The sequence below is a fragment of the Diadema setosum genome, chromosome 10, assembly GCF_964275005.1.
Source record: "Diadema setosum chromosome 10, eeDiaSeto1, whole genome shotgun sequence".
NCBI classification, from domain to species: domain Eukaryota; kingdom Metazoa; phylum Echinodermata; class Echinoidea; order Diadematoida; family Diadematidae; genus Diadema; species Diadema setosum.
The window spans coordinates 29,552,484-29,572,858 of record NC_092694.1 but is presented as its reverse complement, the minus strand read 5'-3'; the positions used below and the strand labels follow the sequence as shown (position 1 = coordinate 29,572,858).

The window sequence follows — 20,375 nt, the reverse complement described above, 5'->3', positions numbered from 1 at the left end:
TACACAAAAAATGTGCCCATTTTGAGCTTTATTTAGTGATTTATACCAAATTGTCTGATTTCATGCATCATCACTCATAAATTAGCATAATTTAGCATAAATGATAATTTTTTTTTAAATTTAACTTCATGGTACTTTAGATTACATCATAGGCAATGTGTGTGCCAATTTTCGCCGCGATCGCGCGGTCGATGGCCGAGATCTGGAGGGGGGGCCTGGGAGGCCCCCCCCCCCCCCCCCCGGCTCTATGATCTTCCTAAATAGCCCGGCCTAGTTAGGGTTAAAGTCGCCTATGCTCAGAATGTCTAAGCATCAGCAAATAAACTCTGTGTGAATATCCTTCCTCATTTTTGTTGAAACCGAGCAGAAGTTTTCATGAATTTTTTGAGGATTTTCTCATTTGCTTCCTGTTCTCTCTTTTTTTTTTTTAATATTGTTCCAAAAACAAAGTTGGTGTTGTGCCAAAGAGGGCGCACTCTCACCTTGGCGGCGCTTTCGATGTCGTCGATCAGCATGCGGACGTCGGAGGCGGACATCTTGTCCGCCCGGCCGTCCGCCTCGTGGATGCGCGTCTCGATGGTGTCCAGATCAGTGGAGACTTGGGTGATCTGTTTGGTGACGTGCTCGGCCAGCGAATCCAGGGAGTCTTGCCTGGGGTGGGATAGGAACCAGGACGAAAGATGACTATCATAGTTTGGGAGTTCCTGCCGTTGGTAGACCCCAATCCCATCTGACTGTGTCTAATAACACCTCCCCATCCCCTCCCCCCACACATTCCTTCCTATTCTTGAGATGTTTGCACAAAATTTACTAACATATTCAAATTTGGAAAAAAAAAAAATTGCATTATATACGTATATTATTTTCACTTCCTGGGATGCACAAAGATATGAGCAACTCAATTCACTTTCTTCTATCCAACACATTTCAATATTCAGAATTCAGTTTGCAAGCATTAGTTCCTGCTAACTCAGGAAAGTCTCCGGAAAACATGTGCTAAAAGCCATTTCAAAAATTAGATAACTCAAATATCAGGCCATCAAGGAATATACAGCTGTACAGCAAACTTTCCTTCATGCAAAATGAAAGAGCGGGGTGGGGGGGGGGGACTACCCAATTTTGCTTGGAATTTACAAGCAATTCTGACATCCTCTGATATCTTAAGAGGAAGGCCCAACAGAAGAGGGCGCCAGTCACTAATTCCCCTACTATCATCGTTTCTTACTTGTATGACCTCTGAGGCTCGGTCCGCAGCATCTTGTCTCGCTGTTGCTGGGCCAACATGAGATCGCTCCATGCAGCTTCGATGTCATTGGCGTGCAGGCCAGCTGGGGAACGGAACTGGCCAGTCACCTTCATCGATCGCTATATGGAAACAACAACATTTGAACAAGTTTAATATCTTATATAATAACACAAAACTTGATTGCAAGGTACTACCAACCCAGTCACTTTACATATGAAGCTTGAGTTGCTAGACATACAACTGTACATCTATGAGATACACGTGGGTGGCACACCTCAAAAGAAAACACAGCAATCACTAAATAATCGCTAAGTCCTATTCTCCATCATATAATCCATCAAGTTCAATTTTCACTGCTTCCTGGATGAAAGAAAAATAATCATCTGAGAAAGTTTTCTAATTCTTCCTACTGCTTGGTTATGATCAAAACATGAAAATAAACACACCAGTCTTAAAAGCAAAGACTTTGATACATGTACCTGTAATACTACTTAGTAGTTTGACACCGGCATTCATTGTAGATCAAATCGCAGAAACTACTGTATATATCACTGACTGGATATATTCCATTGTTTTCTTTTAAAAGATCCTACGTATGTAATATGACCTAATCAAAGACATAGTTTGTATTGATTCACATTCACAGAATGTAAAAAGAAAAAACAAAACGATAAGCACACTATCTAGCACTCTTCTTTATGCACTTGTTGCAAGTTACAGTGTACATACATGTAAACGTTGTAAGTACCGTTGACAAATGGAATTAAAAGGATCAAGTGAAGGCGTTTACGGTAAAGTGGAGTGTAGTCCAAGGCTTGGGCCAAGAATATTACTTGTCTCTATCAACTTAGACATGGACCATGGGGCCAGATGTCTCATATATGTTGGGGAAATGAAGGTTTTTTTTTTATTGGGGAAGAAGGTGGGAGAAGGGGGAGGCAGAGAGAGGGGATACAGTACCTCAAGTGCTCTAAAGTCGGCAAGGAGGCGGTTCTTTTCCTGAAGCTTGACGGGGACCTCTTCAGTCTGGAACCGCTGGAAATCGCGACGGAGATTCTGAGATTAGAAAGAGAAGAAGAGAGAGATAAAGACTCAAGAGTGTGAAATAACATCCAGACATTTATAAAGTGCATGTAAGGTTGTGAATTTGATTTATATGGTATGTGTTCAGCATGCAAGTGTCTTCCTTGACAAATTTTTGTGTCGTGGAGGCAAAACGTTTAAATTCAATCGAGACACAACATCAGATTTGTTGCTACCACATCCATTACCACTGCACTCTACCACTACCACTTTCAGCACCATCGCTGCACAACTACCATCCCATATCACCATCCATCCAATATACACTTTGTAGCAAAACAACATATTCACCATCACCACCAGTGCTGCATTGCATTACTCTCATAAGAGTAATGATCATACTCTACATCAACACCACATTCCATCACTAAACCAAATACCAATGCGCGTCACTACCCAACAACATACCAGCATCCATACAGAATCACTGCCACACACCACCACTGCCTGAAACCATCATCAACAGCATGCAACTACCAATAAAAGAAAACAACACATCACTACACACCCAGATCTACAATGTAACTTATACCATCCATGAATCATTACAATACATTTCTGGTAATTAAAAAAAAAAAATGAGTATAAAGAGAAAAAAGAAAGAGTATAAGGGCGTGGCAAAGTGACCAAGCCCCTTTTGTTTTTAGCACCAGCATCCTCTCACCTCCATGCCGGCCGCATCTCTGGGGAAGTTGCGGTCCTTCATGAGGAGAGTGGCGTGCTTCACCCAATCAAGGTGGCGCTGGGCCGCCATCTTGTAGATTTCCCACTCCCCATCTCGGTCCGATGTCTGGAAAAAAGCAAAAAAAAAAAATTAGTAATATGAGGAAACCTGAGCCAGGGAGGAGGAGGAATATGGGTGGGATGAAGTAACCAGTAGGAAATTTTACTTTTCAGCAAGATACAATGTACAGGTACCTCCTCCTCTCTATCTCAAAAAAAAAAATGACAATAAAAATGGATGATAAAGGTGGAATAGATGTTCACTTACTGACTTGCCAACAGCACCACTGCTTGAGGACGAAGTGTAGGTGCGTTGCTGTGGATTTTAAAGAAAAAAAAGAAGAAGATATATATATCATGTACAATGTTGTTAAATGAAATGTGGTTAGTTCAAATGGAGCCTGCTAACCACATTGCACAGGTACAAATGGTGTATGTGTCCGTTTCGATAAAAGATTATAAATATGAAAAAAAAAATACAATCATGGGATTGCACACCCTTTTGTATGGCTGTATTCAAAGTTCAGACAAGGACAAGTTTTGGAGAAAAAGAACTTTCTGGCTTTCACTAATAAACAAACTTTATCTATCTCAAATTCAAATCAATCAATCACCCCTACTATTGCACATTATTGCCAAACACAGAGAAACTGAAAGGAAGAGAATTAATTTCACTACTTCTTACTTAATGCTGTAAATGTTGCAATCAATTCAAACATTTTTTTTTTTTAATCTTTTTCAGATTTTAATATCACAATTTATGCATTTAACCATAATCAATCACTGTCTTTCTCTTTGTGTACATAAAGGTATACTAATCAACTATAAATGGTATTGAACGATCACGACTCTAGACTCAGGCAAAAAAAAAAATATATATATATCAACCTGAAAATATGGAGGAAAATGTGAATAAATGAATAATATACAAGGTAGTACACACATGGGCATGAACATCTGTAAAATGTGAATACATGGAATGTAGTGGTAGTTGTTATATAACTTTCTCAAACATTTCATATCAAATACATTGTGTACAAAATGTAAGTTCATTCAGAGTATACTTTGCAACCAAAACAGTTTTGGTACATTGTATTTTCGAAAAAAAGAAAAAAGAAAATGTATTTAAAGAGATGGAGGCTGAATTATGATTTCAATGAATGCTCATGCAGTTTCAAGACCTACATTGTACAGCCACGGGATGGCAATGTGAAACAAATGAATCATGAAGTTTGGCTAATGACCATGCACACTACCAACATCATTACGAATGTGCCGGACTACATACATAGTAGTGAAAGTACATTGTATTATTTGTTTGATTCTTGACAATACCATTATCAAAACATTTGGATAAATATCCTATTAGTTATGTCACAGCAAATAATTTCAGGCAAAATCTCTGTCCAAATACGTCATATTGGATGTACATTGCACATTATACGTGTGCACATTGGTCATAGACTCTTGTACTTGTATTTTAAGGGATGGTATAGTTTGGTTTAGATGGGGTTTAAGGTTTCCAACTTTTTGTTTGATATAATGAGAAACCTCTTGTGAAAAATTTAAGAGCATACAATTCCAAGAGGAATTCCAAGTTTATTTGATGAAAATTGTTTTTGAAATGTCTGAGATATCCAAAACAACAAAGTGATCATAATAAAGGTGGGACCCACCTTTTATTAAGACCTTTGTTAAAATTGGTAGATATATACAATTATATATTAAAAACATTACAATGAAGATTAAATCTTTACACACACACACACACACACACACACACACACCAAAAAAATAAATAAATCGTCGCTGGGGCGATAAGACCTCGCATCTACAAAATGTCCAATGTTCAGGAGAGCCAAAAAACATGGCGGCCAAAGCACTGTGGTGAATGGGATAGCCTTTCCTTTGGCATGCCGTGGTGGCTTCATTTTTGAAGTAAGACAGTTGGGATTTGGACAGGACATCACTTAACCCATTATTTGACCAATAATCCAAAAAAGTCATTTTCACCAAAATTGCAGATACAAGGTCTTATCACCCCAGCGACGAAATATATGTACATATTTACATATCCATATATACTACAACTTTCCTTAAAGAAAAAAGAAAAAAATACTGAAATTATCATAAATTTGCAATCACTAAGGTTCAGATGATATTACATACATTGGTCAAACATTTAAAATTGACATCATTTTTCAAAAATTTAAGTGGTGTCGGTTAGCAAGTGATATGCAATTACTGTAAATTATACATTTGTACACTTCTACATACATACACACATACATATGCAAAACAATGTTATTACAGTTAATACTTACTTAACATGAATATCTGAAGTTGATGGTTTGAAATATTAATGCATACATTCAACTGTAATTTCAGTGCAATGCATTCATCCAATTTGCTTTCCAAATGTCAGATATCCGAAAGGTACAAATTTAAGTGGATACATTGTGACCTTCAACCCCAAGCTGTACAGATGGCTGGAGACTTCCAAAGGTATTAGAAGAGGAAGCATTCTTCAAAACGTCATGTTCATACCTTGCATTACTTATGAGTGTAGCTCTATATCAAAAAGTTATCACAAAATTTGAAATGAATTATGCTGTCAATGTATCAGAGACTTGAAGCAAAAAACAAAAACAAAAAAATCAAGAAATCAATGCCTTTTGGTAGCAATAGTTCAATGTGCCATTAGCACTTTCATTTGTTTTTTTGTTTTTTGGTTTTTTTTTTGGTGTGTGTTTGCTTTTCAGAAGGAAATGTTCATTTAATTCTAAATGTGCACTACACATGTACAACGAACATCATTGTACATTCTGCAATAAACAAGCAAACACACACAATTTACCACCATCTCTGCCATAATGCTGACTGAAAATATAACTGAAAATTTGTAATGATAATAATGATAATGAATATGAATAAAACAAGAGTTATTACATGTATGCATAATAAATCAGTAGATATCAATTTGTTACCCTGATATTACAAATTCTATGATCCATACTGTGATATGAGGGTAACATGATAGTACCCCAACACTAGGTGAAATCATGCATGACTCTCTGAGCTGGACCTCCTACTGTGTGTTAAAGGTGCTCATGGAAGTAATAGATGAAGAGTGATGTATACATATGATACATATCATCATTATGTTTACGTGCACGATGAATATGTTGCGTTTGAAGAAAATAAACATATATTTGCATATGTTTATACATACTTGGTAATATGCTCGGCGTATTCCCTGCTGATAGCTCTGACACAGTGGAATAGAAAATGAATACAGTTTTGGTCCACGAATTAAGTTATCTGTTCAATGCTCAATCGACCATTATTTCTTGGTTTACTGCTGTCCTGATAACTTTATTTTCCTTGACTTTTGATTTTATAGCGTGCATGTACAATTGTACGTACAGTGTACATCACACTCTTACAACTGTTGGCCTGTTTTACAAATGTAATGTCTTCAAAAGATTAAAGCTGCGCTAACAATAACCTATTTTTCTCGTTTAATTGGGGTACTTCTAGACCTGTTGTTATAGGTACAGTTGTAGGTACCATACCTGAAACATGAAAATGTTATGACAAGTCCTTTTGAATATGAAACTGACTTTAAATGCACAACACTAGTTTCATATGATTTCAAGCTTTATACATTTATAACCTAGACTAACATAATTATGCTAAAATAGCTTACAGTGTATATCTCAATGATAATCCTTTCATAACTTTAATCGAAGTCTTTTGGTTCACGAAACATGGCTCCATACAGCGATCATATTGTCCATCCTTTTCACTACCCATTCATAAGCTTTGAAAGATGACCTAAATTTACATTGAATGAATCAAAATGATTAGATACAAACGCTCAAAAATTGTGCAGGCAAAACACAGACTCACAATATTTTACTCATGGTAACAATGAGAACAACTAGTTAATAATGCTGATTCTGCACAGGAGAACATTCTCAAGTTTTTCATATCTACATTGTACAAACCACCCCTGTTTTGCCTGCTGAACACATTACACAACACATTTTTGAAGTAATCTTTAAGTCATAAAGAATCAACATTACACATGATATTTACACACACAGTATGGTCAATACACATCAAGGTATTTCCAATTTTGAGATCAATACCATACAGCCATTAATCAAATTACTTGTACATTAACAAAACAAGGAGTCATGGCTATAAAAAAAAAAAAAAAAATCATATTTAAGATTTCTTTCCATACTGTTTTGCTTTGAATGTGGTTGCTGCAAAAGTGGTTTAACTGACGCCAAATGTGAATGGTTCATTCTTTTTTAAATACTTAAAGTCACACACCCTTCCAGAGACAAAATAGTTAATATGCAAGGGCAGTTTTGCATGTACACCAATAACGTGTACGTACATAATGGCAACAGATAATAACTTTAATTTGGCGGACACACATGGTTAATATTTCAATATTTTATGTCTGCATTGCACATTTCACAATCATACACATTTACGTGAGAGCATAACAAGGACACATAGAATACACACAAAAACTGAGGGGGAGAATGAATACAAAAGTGTATGGCTCTAAATATCACATCTGTGAACAGGTAAACCATTAGACAGTATTACTGACATAATGGCAATGGGAAAAATAAGGAATAATGACATACAGGTATAATGTATTTTTAGGTCATTTCCGGTTAAAACTACCCTCAGATATTGGGCTTGCAAACAGAATTATAAATCGCATGTTATCATAAAAAGAGCGTAACAACACAGAGTACAGCTGTAACAGAAAGATTACACGAAATAGCGTAAACATGGAACATTTCGCAGAGTGGAAACTTTCACGCATTTCACCCTATGTGATGCCAGTGCTTGACTGAGAACTCATAAATACTTTGTCTCTTATCCTTTATTCAAGTGAACTTGATTTCATTTCCAGCAACGTGCTAACACGTAAGTGACATGTACAGCTGTATGTCATTTTGGAAACATTATTTTCATTTGACCTTTCCATTGCGAGAAAATTTCCACTTTTTACAAGACGTGATTTCTCAGAGGTATACAACGCAACACTCACTTGCTGGGAGTCGGGGGCCATAGCGCTACCGAAGTTGATCGAAGTATGCACCGGTTTCTGCTCAGCGGATTGATTAGTGGTGAGATAAGGGCAGCGATGGGAAGGTTTTGTTGTTTGTTTTGTTTTTCAAGACAAAGGGTTAACATTAGGAAGAGAGAAAATAGAATTATCAATAAGAGAAAGGACAGAAAATATGTAGTTGTTGTTCTTTTTTTTAGTTGTATTTGTATTGCACAGTAGCATCAATAACTTTAGTAAACTACTCTGCTATGGGACTACAGTACAGGAATTATTCTACTCTAATAGACAGTTACAAGTATGTCCATTGGCCAAATCTACATTTTGTATGATACGATATTGATTTATCTACTACAATGAAAACAAAAGGGAAGTCATATATATACTTTATTCCAAACGGTAGGTTTTGAAACTTATAGCACTAGGGCAAGGTTTATACGAATTAATCTCTACACATTCTCTGCCAGCAATCCAGTAATTGCATCTATTATTTTCTAAACAATTGAAGTTCTCAAATCTATATATACAAAAAAAAATGCATCTGTATTAATACTGGTCTACAAAAATTACTCAAGAGTCTGCATACAAATTTGTAGATAGGAAAAGTACAAATTCATGACTAAAATGTCAGAAAGTAAAACTGTACATCACTCATAGAATACAACAATCTGTACCATAACATTATGAACTCTTCTGGATGGACTACACACAGTAAGGAACATGTGGGACTAAGACTTGAAATTTCAGTATTGGCTGATACTTGAATATAACCATGATGCCAAAATAATGTGACAAAATGTTGCCAGCAAATACATGTATTAAAGAATACTTGCTATGGGTGAAAATGAATTTCATTTCTCATGATAATTTGTGAAAATTGCCATGGTGTATGTCACGAGCTGATCAATGGTACTGTTCGCAACATGGTTGCTCAAATGATATTGAAAACTTTTCCACATGGAAGAGGCATTCATCAGGTACTAGCTTTTATACTTGCATCTAGACATAACATGCCACTTGCAAATAAAAAGAACAACTGGACAGAAATAACCATGATGCTATGTCATGCAGAAAAGAACAATGTCATGCACAATGAAATGTCTGAATCAAATATACAAACAAATTTGAATTATACTCCAAAGTCACTTATGTATATATATTTTTTGCAGATTTGGTGCAGAAATATATTTGCATGTGGAAAAAAACGGATTGACTTTCATAAATAATGAGAGTCTGAACGACAGACTATCATCACATCAAATCCTAGCCTAGCTAGCATCAGTGATATCTAGCACTCACTTTTAGTTCCACCCTAATTGGTGGTTCAGTCTGTCTGGTGGGCGGGCGGCTGAACTGCTGTGAGGACTACCACCCCACCGGCATGCACACAGCGGTATGGGTGAGATGGGAACGGGAGTGGTGAAACGATGAAATGTCGGAGGGGCAGGTATGGGCGTGGGGAGGGAGGGAATGAATGAATGAATGTGCAATAATGAGTCTGTAGTTTAGACTGTACATAGTACGAAATCTGACGGAGTTTTAAAAATCTAGTGAAATGGAGAGTAGTAATGTGTGTTTAACATATTAGAAATAATATGAATGGCATGATCAAATGAAGAAGTGTTTGTGGTGTTCAGACATCTTATTTTAGAGGAATTATGAAGTACTTGTTTAGAAACAAAAATCAGCATGCCAAGTGTTACATAACATGGAAGTAAATGAAAGGTTTGACAAAATCAACATAAAATAAAGAGGCATGCAAAACAAATTTAGTTACTGGTTTCCTTCAACTGGGGTTACTGGAAAAAAAAATCAAACATTATAAGTGATAACTTTTAGTCAACATGTCTCCTGGAAATGTCTCAAATCTTTTGCTTCACTTGCTGATTTCCCTCAATATTAATTCCCTCAACTAAAATCACATACACACAAAAAGAAACATACGAATTTCATTTCTAGCCCCCCCCCCCAAAAAAAAAAAAAAAGAGAGAAATACAATGTTTCACTTCATCACTATAATACAGTAAATGCACTCTAGGCTTACCATAATTCCCAGTATCCAAAATATATAAGAGGTCAATGACACAATGGAAAAAAAAAAGTATTATATTCCTCATGTTTTGGTTTCTCAATATTGTGCCCTCTCTGTATGTGCTACTGAATTCAACTAACACCTCAAATATTCAATCTTAATACTATATTTCCATTTGGTTTATGTTCTTCAAACTTTTTTTTCTTCTACAGCTGGTACAGTGATCAATGAAACACCAATGCTGACCATCCCTTACCCCTTCGCCTTGGTGATCTACCCCCAGTGGACTCTAATTGGTTACGATTGGGGTCAACGACTTAAAAACAAACCAAAAAAAAAAGCTTGTGGAGCCATCATGCCATCTGGTTGAGGGCAAGGATAATACTACATTCTATCTGGCTGATTCCTGTTTGACCGCTGTGATGAATTTTACACAGGACTGCCTGAAAATGGCATCTCAACTTGGTTACAACACAACAATTTTTTGCTAGACACTTTCAAGTGCACAGTGTATAACCTCACAATTGCTTTAAAAAAATAATTACAATAATAATAATAATAATAATCCTGCTGCTGTCTTGATGAGATTAGATTAAAATTAATTATTATCAACCATTGGTACTTTTGCAAAGCTTAAATGGTCAGGATCTATATCAAGAGCTTTAAGTGATCATATGTAAAGTTGTGTTTTATATTGAATGAATGAATCCAGTTGGTATTCATCCTTGAGGGAAGACTATCAAATAACTGGGTATAAAGGAGGTGTTAGATATACATGTAGCATCAATTTACATCTTTATCATGATACTGAATAATTGACATGTTCAGATGCAGCAGGGGTATTACTTGACACCCTTTTTACCCTTTTCATCTCTTATCTTTCACAAGCTTTATTTGAGGAGAGTCAAAAACATATCAAATTGAATCAGCACAAAGTATGAAATAGTGATTTGATGTTGTCATCAAAATGCAAGTCATTTGACTTTTGAGAAGCACAGACACAATCATCCTATCTTAAATCCTGTCTTCCAGTCAGAGACATTCATAACAAACTACGGCACATACAGTTTGCGACAAGAAACAACTTTTAAACTCACAGCGCCACTCTGCACTACTGGTTCTTCTAGGCTCGCAGTGGGCATGGAGCGAACCATTTGCTACACGGGGATGCAAAAACAGAAGCGTGCAGAGGTGAACTCAGGCAGGCAGGAAACAAAAGGGGCGATTTGCAATCCATACGAAACAAATCTAGCTTTGCACACAACACGCAAAATGTGTCATGTCAAAAAGATGCATGCTTCACAGAAATATTTCTAATATTTTTTTTTTCATTTCTACTTATGAGCCTTGAAAAGTAAAGTAGGCCTCAAAAGAACATCATGCTTTTAAATTGCATTATTCACAGCACAGACAAAGTTCAGTGTACTATTCTACAACATGATTGACAATGATTCCACAGATTTTGTTGGCCATGTAAACTCGCAGTTTCACAAATTGACTTCTTCAGTGCATTATTCGACCACAAATCATACAGCATGCCCACAATGATTCTACACATACATGGAAGTGAGCAAGTATATAAAAAGTACACCCTCCCTAGGAATATGCCAATAACTCATATGCGTGAAAAGGTATTGTGACTACAAATATACAGTAACAAATTGTACATTCAAACTCAATCATAATACGTATTGGTGTGCAAATAGGTTATATCATTATCAAATCCTCAATTTAATTTAAGAAACTTTAGGTGAACAAGTTAGTTTGTTATCTTAATTGTGACAACTTTAAATTCAACAATACATTTTGGTGAGTTTAGTGTAAATATTATGACATTATTCTCCCACTTCAATGTGTATGTATGTATATAAGTGTGTCATAAGGTATATACACCATATTGATGTGTAATTACATTCTTTTTAAGACAAATCTTCACCACATTTTGAAGGCGGGAATGAAAATTACAGAAACCAACACACTTGCTTTCATGTTTCGCATGCCAGGACATGCATGTCTCTTTAAAATCCATACAATTAGACTCGACACTTAGTTTATTTTATTACGATCTGAAAACGACACAGCACAAGCTTTCGCAAACTCAACTTACATCTATGGTGTAACTATCAAAGCTGGGGGCGTTTATGCCGCGCTTTGGCTTGGGCGGTGCCGGCTTTCATGGAAGGAAAAGAGGAATTCAGTTATTTAGAAACCACATCTTTACACAAGGGTTTGGCTCCAAACACGATCAAATTAAGAAAAAAAGAGTGCACAACATCACCAATAGTTATCATCCTATACCATTTGAAAATGTTTACTAAAGCTACATTTACAATTAAAGAAATCTCAAATTTCAAGACTAGTTATTTAATTTGTGCTTGTATTGACAAACTTTTCTGTTGGTACATTCACATATTACCTATATGGCATGGTGTACCTTATAAGCGAGCAACGATTTCAATTAACCTACTTTTCAATAATCTGTAGTAGATATAAAGTTACTGCAAATCTGAAATCGACAAAGTTTAGTTTTGATGCAGTTTGATTATTTCAAAATATCACCAATTTGAGGAAAAGCACAAAATTGAAATATTTGAAATAGACGGTTGAAGAGAATCTGACGATTTACAGTCATTCAGCCACATTCTGAGGGTTTAGTCACTCATAGATTAGTGTGTCTATCGATATGGTGCAGACCATTTGTGCATGTTTCACACAGTGAAATTCCGTACAGTCTATTCATTTAATCACTGTTATGCCCTACTTTATCTCCAGAGCCCTTTAAAACCAAAGTCAGTCGTGCAGGAAATAACATACTTCCTTGTAGCAGAACTTTAAAAGTAGGGTGGGGGTGGTGAGGGGTGATGTGTGCATCTAGAATAATCTCTGCATTTGGTCAGGAATTTTTGGTGCAAAACACAATTTCAAGAAAAAATGAACAGGATCATTATAATTGGCTGTGCAGGGGGGTAGTACTACACATTTGCTATCATTCAACAGCTTTAGTAACACGGGTGATCAGTGCGTACCTCTTCCATCACATACACGCTTGCAACAATATTGCAGGATAAAAATAATAAGCCATTGTAATCCACTTTCATTTGCTTGTTTTCTGTTATCAATTTCGTAGGTTTTCTTTTTGTTTTTAACAAGCAAATGTACAATGCTCATCAGGAAAGATTGATATTTGCATAAAGCACAACAAGGGGGGTATTAATTGCACTCAGCCATTATCTAATAAATATAAAGAGCAATTATAGAGCCACTTCAAGCATGTTAATGGGGGGGCGGAAAAAAGGGAAAAGGATAACAGGACAGATATATTCTCCAGTCTGAATGAAAGAGAGAGATACGACCAAACTCACTCCGGCTTTGATCGTGTGAACTTCCACGGCAAAGTCGTCCGTAGGCTTTTTGAGTTGCTAGCAGTGTAGAGAAAGGCAATAGCTTGAAAGTCCACGCTCACTCTCTTTCTCAAAATCCAATTCTATACAGGTCTCTTCAAATGTCATTAATCACTCTTTCGCACAATCATTAAACACTTCTGCTATCAATATAATTTCATGAATGCCCATATTGATAACTTTATCCAATCTATGATTTAAAAGATGATGTAATAATTTCATTCATTTTTTCGTAAGTTGAACAGAGAAACTTTAATGACAAAATATCATACAGGGCTTGTTGCAGGTTTTTTGTGTATCTATTAAAGTCTTTTTCTTGTTTTTCTTAATCTACAAGGATTGGAGACAATGTGAATTTGATGTCATTCAAATATAAGACATTTTTTTTTCTGATTTTCAGATCATTTCCGTGTTGTTATGAAAACGAGACAAGATTATGACAGAAGACTGCTCACCGACACAGAAATACACACAAAATAGAGTTTTGCTTTTCCGTGCTTGGTTACTCTGGCTACTCAAACCTCATTTTCTTTTGGGAGGCTTGCAGATTTTTTGTGAAAGGCATTAGATGAGGCACAAACTAATTAATGGTGCAGAGTTATCAATTCACTAGGTGGGATGAAAACTTTGTGTGTAATTATTTCATTTGGTTAAATGATGATAATAATTACTGTAATACTAATGATTATCCTTTTTGTATGAATGTGGACAAGTACAGTGCATACACATTATATTTGATTATCTCAAGTGGATTTGCTGTGTAGGAAAAAGAAGCATAAAGGCAAATAGAAAGGTTAATGAAACACACTGTGCATTATTATGTGCTACACTGCAATTCTGAAGACATCACTACTCTAAACACTACTTGTTACTCTACTCTAAAACAAAGTACTATGAACAACAAGACTACAATGCAAAAGCAAACAACAAACAAATAAACAAAAAGGGGGACTTGTAAATTTTGGAGAAACACAACACAACTGCAGCAATGACGGTGGAAATAATCTACATATTAGCGTGATACAAAGATGACTGTTGTCATGACAACAAAAAAGGCTACCAAAGACTGTCACACTTCTGTACGGTCACAGGCTGAGAGGCAGAAGGTCCTTAAAGTTCAATTCCACAACATGCTCAATAAGGAATTCATAAATAAAATAAATAAATAGAATAAAGCACAATTTAGTACATGACAGACTGTATAAATTTCATCAAAAGACAAACATTATCTAAGATATGAAGAATAATTGCAAAAAGTTTTACAAAGTTTCAAAATGTTTTCACCAAATACTGACATTGTTAAAAACCACATATCTACAAATTGGCCAAGGTTAGAGCATCTAAAACTCACAACTCAACCATTAAGTTTTGCACAAACAATTATCAAAATTATGTCTGTGAGTGATTATTTTAAGAGCAACTGTGAATTCTTCATTTTTCAGCCTTAAAGTAAAAATTCTCAGGTTATTGCAATATAACAAACATTTAATCCAAAGACACAATTTTTTTGCTTTCTAATTTTATGTTTTAAAAATAAGTGTTATTGTTACTTTCAAGATTTGTGTTTATGTACAAAGGAGATTTATGAAGTCATGACATCATCAACTTATCAAATTTGCATGTGTCGTTAAGCTATTGTACTAATATCAATGATTCTTAAAGAAAGATAAATGTGTGACGGTGTTAAATTCCATAACGGTCTTTTGATATGATTTTTCATGAAGCTTCTACCATGAAGTTTGTCAGATTTCACTTTCTGTTTTGAAGTTAACATTTTTACAATGTGGAATTGTGCTTTAAGGTCCTTCTGTCTCAACAGAAAAGTGACATGCATAATGTCGTTAATTCAAGTGGTGTCTGAACATGCATGGGGCTAATGGACATTATCATTTCGTGGCGGGGGGGAGGGGGGTTCAGGGGATGGAATGGGTCAGTTTGACAGAGTTACTAGGACCATAATGTCATCTACCTAGTACTAAAAGACTATAAAGGATGCTGGGATACTTCACACTTTTAAATTAGGATGGGGAAGGGGGGGGGGGTTCATGGATGCAAATTGTACGTGTAGGTGGGTGGTATCGTTATGTAACCCATTCCCTACCCAGATTCTGAAATCTCCATAGACTATCCACAGGTCCCAAAAGGAGATGGCTTAAACCAGTGATGTAGTGGGAGGCTCTGGGTGACATTCAAAGCCTTAAAGAATGGCAGATTAACCCTTGACATTGTGTGCAATGCTGTGGGGGTTTTTGTGCTCATCGGCACTTCAAGCACACAAATGGTTCACTGAGAAACGTGTGTACGGGGGCGGGGTGACACGGGGCTCTGGTCAAAAAGGTTTCTGCCACGTACTATGATCGAACTTACTTTGATCTCCACAGTGACCGGAGACTCAACTTGGCCCGGGCCCAGGCCTGGGGCCTGGCCGTTGGTGGGGAATACAATGGGAGCAGACTCCACCTTAGTCTAGCAAAGCACACGGGGCAAAATAAAAAAAAAGGTAATGCAAGGAGGAGGGAAAGACAGGCAGAAGAATCATGGATTGGAAAAGAAATAATGACAGAAAGAAAATGAATATAAGAGAAAAAAGGAGACCATGCCAGAGAAGGAAAATTTTTTTTGCAATTTTTTTTTTTTTTAAGAAAAAGAGCAAAAGGTGTAGAAACAGACAGACAGACAAACAAGGAACAGAGTGGAAGGAAAATAGGAGTTGAAGTGACAGTAGAAAAGACAGAGTATACAGGAGGAAGAAAATGACAGTAGATAGAGAAGGAGCATAATCAAACAAAACATTGACATTCTGGAAGCAGGCATTCATTTTGACAAGCAAATGCATTTTAAAGGACACAAAGCATTTATGCACATATTCTAGCAGCATTACACTTGAAGGTAGAATTATCATTTCTCCTAATTCAGCTTAATGATCATTGATAGGACAAGGGAAAAACAGCGTTTGTATCTTTTTCGATATATTACAAGATATGTATAGTGCCATGTAAGCATCTAATTTAATAGAACAGTAGAAGAAATTAGGAATATTTAAGAGGAACCATTCGAAAGACACTTTTGAAAACAAAGAAAATTACAGGCAAGGAAGCATTCAGGCAGGAACTGCTTTTGAAATCTCTGAAAGACAAGCTGGAAAGTCCCTATTATTCATCCTGCAAAGTTAGACATAATGTTTCTGGGTGCAAAACAGAGCTCTATGCCTTGACTTTTTTGTTGTTGTTTTTTTTTTATGCACACACTGATTTTTTCTTTCAGCAAAATTTCAGCTTTGTTCAAACACATAACTTTGGGGTGGGGTAAATGACAAACTTTTCAGAGAAAAAAAAACCATACAGCAACTATGAGTTGATGCTTAATTCTTGTTTTTGTTTTTGTTTTTTTAACACAAGAAAACAAGATGCTAAAACATGTAAAAAGAACATATATTTGCCAGCAAAATAACAAAAACCGCACATGTATGTTACACTCTGTTTTACCCATCAACACACACAGCAAACACATCATCACTTTAATTCATAAGTGGGTACAACAAATGGAAGTAAAGTCTTAAATTTCTTCAGAAATGAAGATTACTACATTAACCAGTGATAAGGTTCATTCTGTATTTCACATTTACATCCACCATAGCCTTCCTGCCGCCATTTGAAGGAATGGCAATTTTAACAAACACATTTACAGATCAGGGAATGAGATTATGAGTTTAGATGCTTATACATGCAAACTTTAAATGAGCATGTTTCTTTTCTCTCTTGCATGTTTGTGTCCTTCAAGTTTGTTGAAAAAGCAGCTTCAAGAGGAAAACAAAATGTTTTAATAGTTGTTTCTCCTCTGACAATAAGTGGGGGGAAAACATGAAAAAGTTTGTATGAAATGCTGTGAGACAGAATGAAAATTCCTTGCTGATTGAAATGTATGTGTCATGAAAAGACATGGTTTTTATATGACAGACCTTTCCGGTCATTCTCAGGGGGTAATAGGGAAGGAGCAAAATGTTTTCAAATACACATGCAAACAAGATGCTGAATTTGAATCATTCTCAAAGCTTTATACATGCCTCATTCCCAAGGGATGGCAATGTTTGATTTTCTTTTTTTTTTTCTTTCTTTCTTTCTTTTAAAGAGTTTGAAATGAAAAAGCAAGACAATGACAACACCGGATCAGGACCAACTTACTTTGAGCTCTGCGGTGATTGGGGCCTCAACGCGAGATGACGAAGAAGAAGCGACTGAACTTGGTCTCGACTCCACGCGGGGCTAAGGGACCAAACGGGGGTGGGGCACAGTGTTTGTGGGGAGGGGGGCGGAGAAGATGTTTGGAGGGAAAAAGTCCAGCAGGCAAGTGAGAAGGCATCGCTATGATTCTAAATAGCACCATGATGATGTACATGTACACGTATCATTATTAGTACATATCCTTTTCCCTTGAAGATTACAGAGATGCATGTATGACTCCCTTCTTCAATGGTGCTAAGGAGTGGCAAGATGGGCGTGGCTATGATATATTGGAGCTGGTATCGCACCTGCACCTCACTACCCACGTTCTAAAAATAGGATGGCACATGTATGCGAGGACGCACACAGGTCAGGATGACAATGACAACAGACACCGATGACAATGACAGTTATAATGATGGCAGGATGAGACTTTTGACAACAGTGACATTGACGATGGTGATGATATGGCAGTTGGCTGGTGGTGGTGATGGTGGTGGTGGTGGTAGCAGCATGGCGATGAGAGCACAAAATAAGACATGATTTTGATGTACCAATACCATACATCGACAAACATAGGTACACCGTGCACACCATTACCACAACAAAAATGGTGACAATAACGATGGAGACTTTCACAATGACGATAACAATGAAGTGGTAGTCATGGCAACAAAACGGATGACAATGATGATGGTAGTCTTGACGATAAAATGAATGATAATGATGATTGTTAATAGCAGAACAATGATAAAAACGTGATGGTATTCATGACAACAAAATGGATATTGATGATTACTCAATGGTAACATCATCACGACGTTGATGATGTTGATGAAAATTAGGATGATGAGTAGATGATGATGATGATGATGATGATTAGATGATGATGATGATGTTGATGATGACGACAAGACAACACAATGACAGTGATGATGATGAAGGGCAAACAAGGAAGGCCCTAATGACAATGATGATCATGATAGTTAGAGTGCAATGGCAATCAAACTGGCAGTATTAGCAATCATGAATAATTGGCAGAAAACACCAGATGAAAATGGCTCTTCCACTAATGTTGATGACCAAAATAATCAGCATCATGATTATGGTCTTAATGAAATTAATGATAGTGGCAACCACCTGACTTTGTAGTTAAAATACTAAATGGCAACAACAACAAAAAAACAGTCATCTTATGGCTCACTATGCAAGACAAATGTGCAATTCGCAACATAACGATATGCAGATCTGTTATACAGCAGTTACATATGACCAACAGAGCAACAACATTAAGCCTAAAATGAATACAGCAAATGTTTCAACAAACAAAAACAAACAATAAAAAAGGCACATACATGTATCATAGAAACAGTAAAGTCAACTTTATGCCTACACTTCATATGATCACATTGATTTAATACAATTTAAAGACAAAAACAAGTACATTGCACATGAGCAATTACATTAACACAGTCCCATAAGAATTATAGGAGAAATACAGGTAAGTCCCACCTCCCCGGAGAAAATAAGAAAAATATACAAACCACCACACAACATGGCGGAGAGATTTGAAGTATTATAAGGACTGAAACAGATAATCATATGAATTACACCTTCAGTTCAAGTTTCTCCTCTTGACATTTTGCGTCACAATATTAAATTCTGTTGATCTCATACATCCTTTTAGTCTTTTCATATTTAGGCAAACATGATTCCTTTTTTTTTTATTGATGTATTAAATTTGTTCCCGACTTATAAATGTTTAAAGATGTTCTTTTCTTCCGAGTGATTTCAACAGTTCACTTAAAATTGTACGATTCCTGGCATGATTCTTTTAGTATTACCACAAAAAGAAGCATGTTTTTACGTTTTGTGCAGAATTTGACTTACGGACACAGAAGTCTTGATGGCACGTTCAGTTCGCATCTTAGTCGTTTTCCTCTGTTTATTTAATTTAGTTTTGCAGTTTCAACATTAGCGAAACAGGAAAAAGGTGTTCGCATTAAAAGTTTAAGCAGGTTTTTATACCGTGTATGAAAGTCAACAATTTGATCAATATTCATGTTGTTGTTGTTTTTTCCCACGTAAGTTTGTCAATGAAATGAAATGTCATAACACCAGATGGTAAATAAAAAGGAAGAATATCCCGTGACCCAAACCGGGAAGAATCAAGGAGACATACATGTATTTTGGAAGGATACAAATAAGCATTGTTATTGAAATACCAAAGCAATTTGTAGGGGAAAATATTACAAATACATTAAACAAAAGAAAACAACACAACATACATGTACACCAGGGTATCATAGAAAACCATACAAATTAACAGCATAACACAGCATGAATAACATAAAGTGCACAGATAAGCCGATGATATTGTGCAAGACAAAATAAAATCGAGAAATCATGGAGTAGTGAAGAAGTGATGTTGTACGAATATATGTAGCATATGCAGAATTGACCGCAGCCCAAGACAAAGAAAGAAACATGTGGGGAGTCAGGAGGGGTTTGGGGAAAAGAAAGGGTCAAAATGAAAAGGGGAAAGAAATTAAGAACTTAAAGACACCCT

At 36.2% G+C, this 20,375-nt stretch overlaps 1 protein-coding gene across 1 annotated transcript in view; it reads right to left on the bottom strand.

Annotated features, from left to right (window-relative positions):
- LOC140233927 (plectin-like) overlaps nt 1-20,375 on the bottom strand; it is a 206,484-nt gene that overhangs the window by 33,369 nt on the left and 152,740 nt on the right. Inside the window, exons 9-17 of the mRNA XM_072314015.1 lie at nt 17,768-17,848; nt 15,954-16,052; nt 13,548-13,604; nt 12,293-12,355; nt 11,283-11,342; nt 2,994-3,119; nt 2,207-2,302; nt 1,226-1,365; nt 483-651 (exon numbers count right to left, since the gene is read on the bottom strand). Coding sequence (XP_072170116.1) covers nt 483-651; nt 1,226-1,365; nt 2,207-2,302; nt 2,994-3,119; nt 11,283-11,342; nt 12,293-12,355; nt 13,548-13,604; nt 15,954-16,052; nt 17,768-17,848 — 891 coding nt within the window. The remainder of the gene's footprint in view (nt 1-482; nt 652-1,225; nt 1,366-2,206; nt 2,303-2,993; nt 3,120-11,282; nt 11,343-12,292; nt 12,356-13,547; nt 13,605-15,953; nt 16,053-17,767; nt 17,849-20,375) is intronic.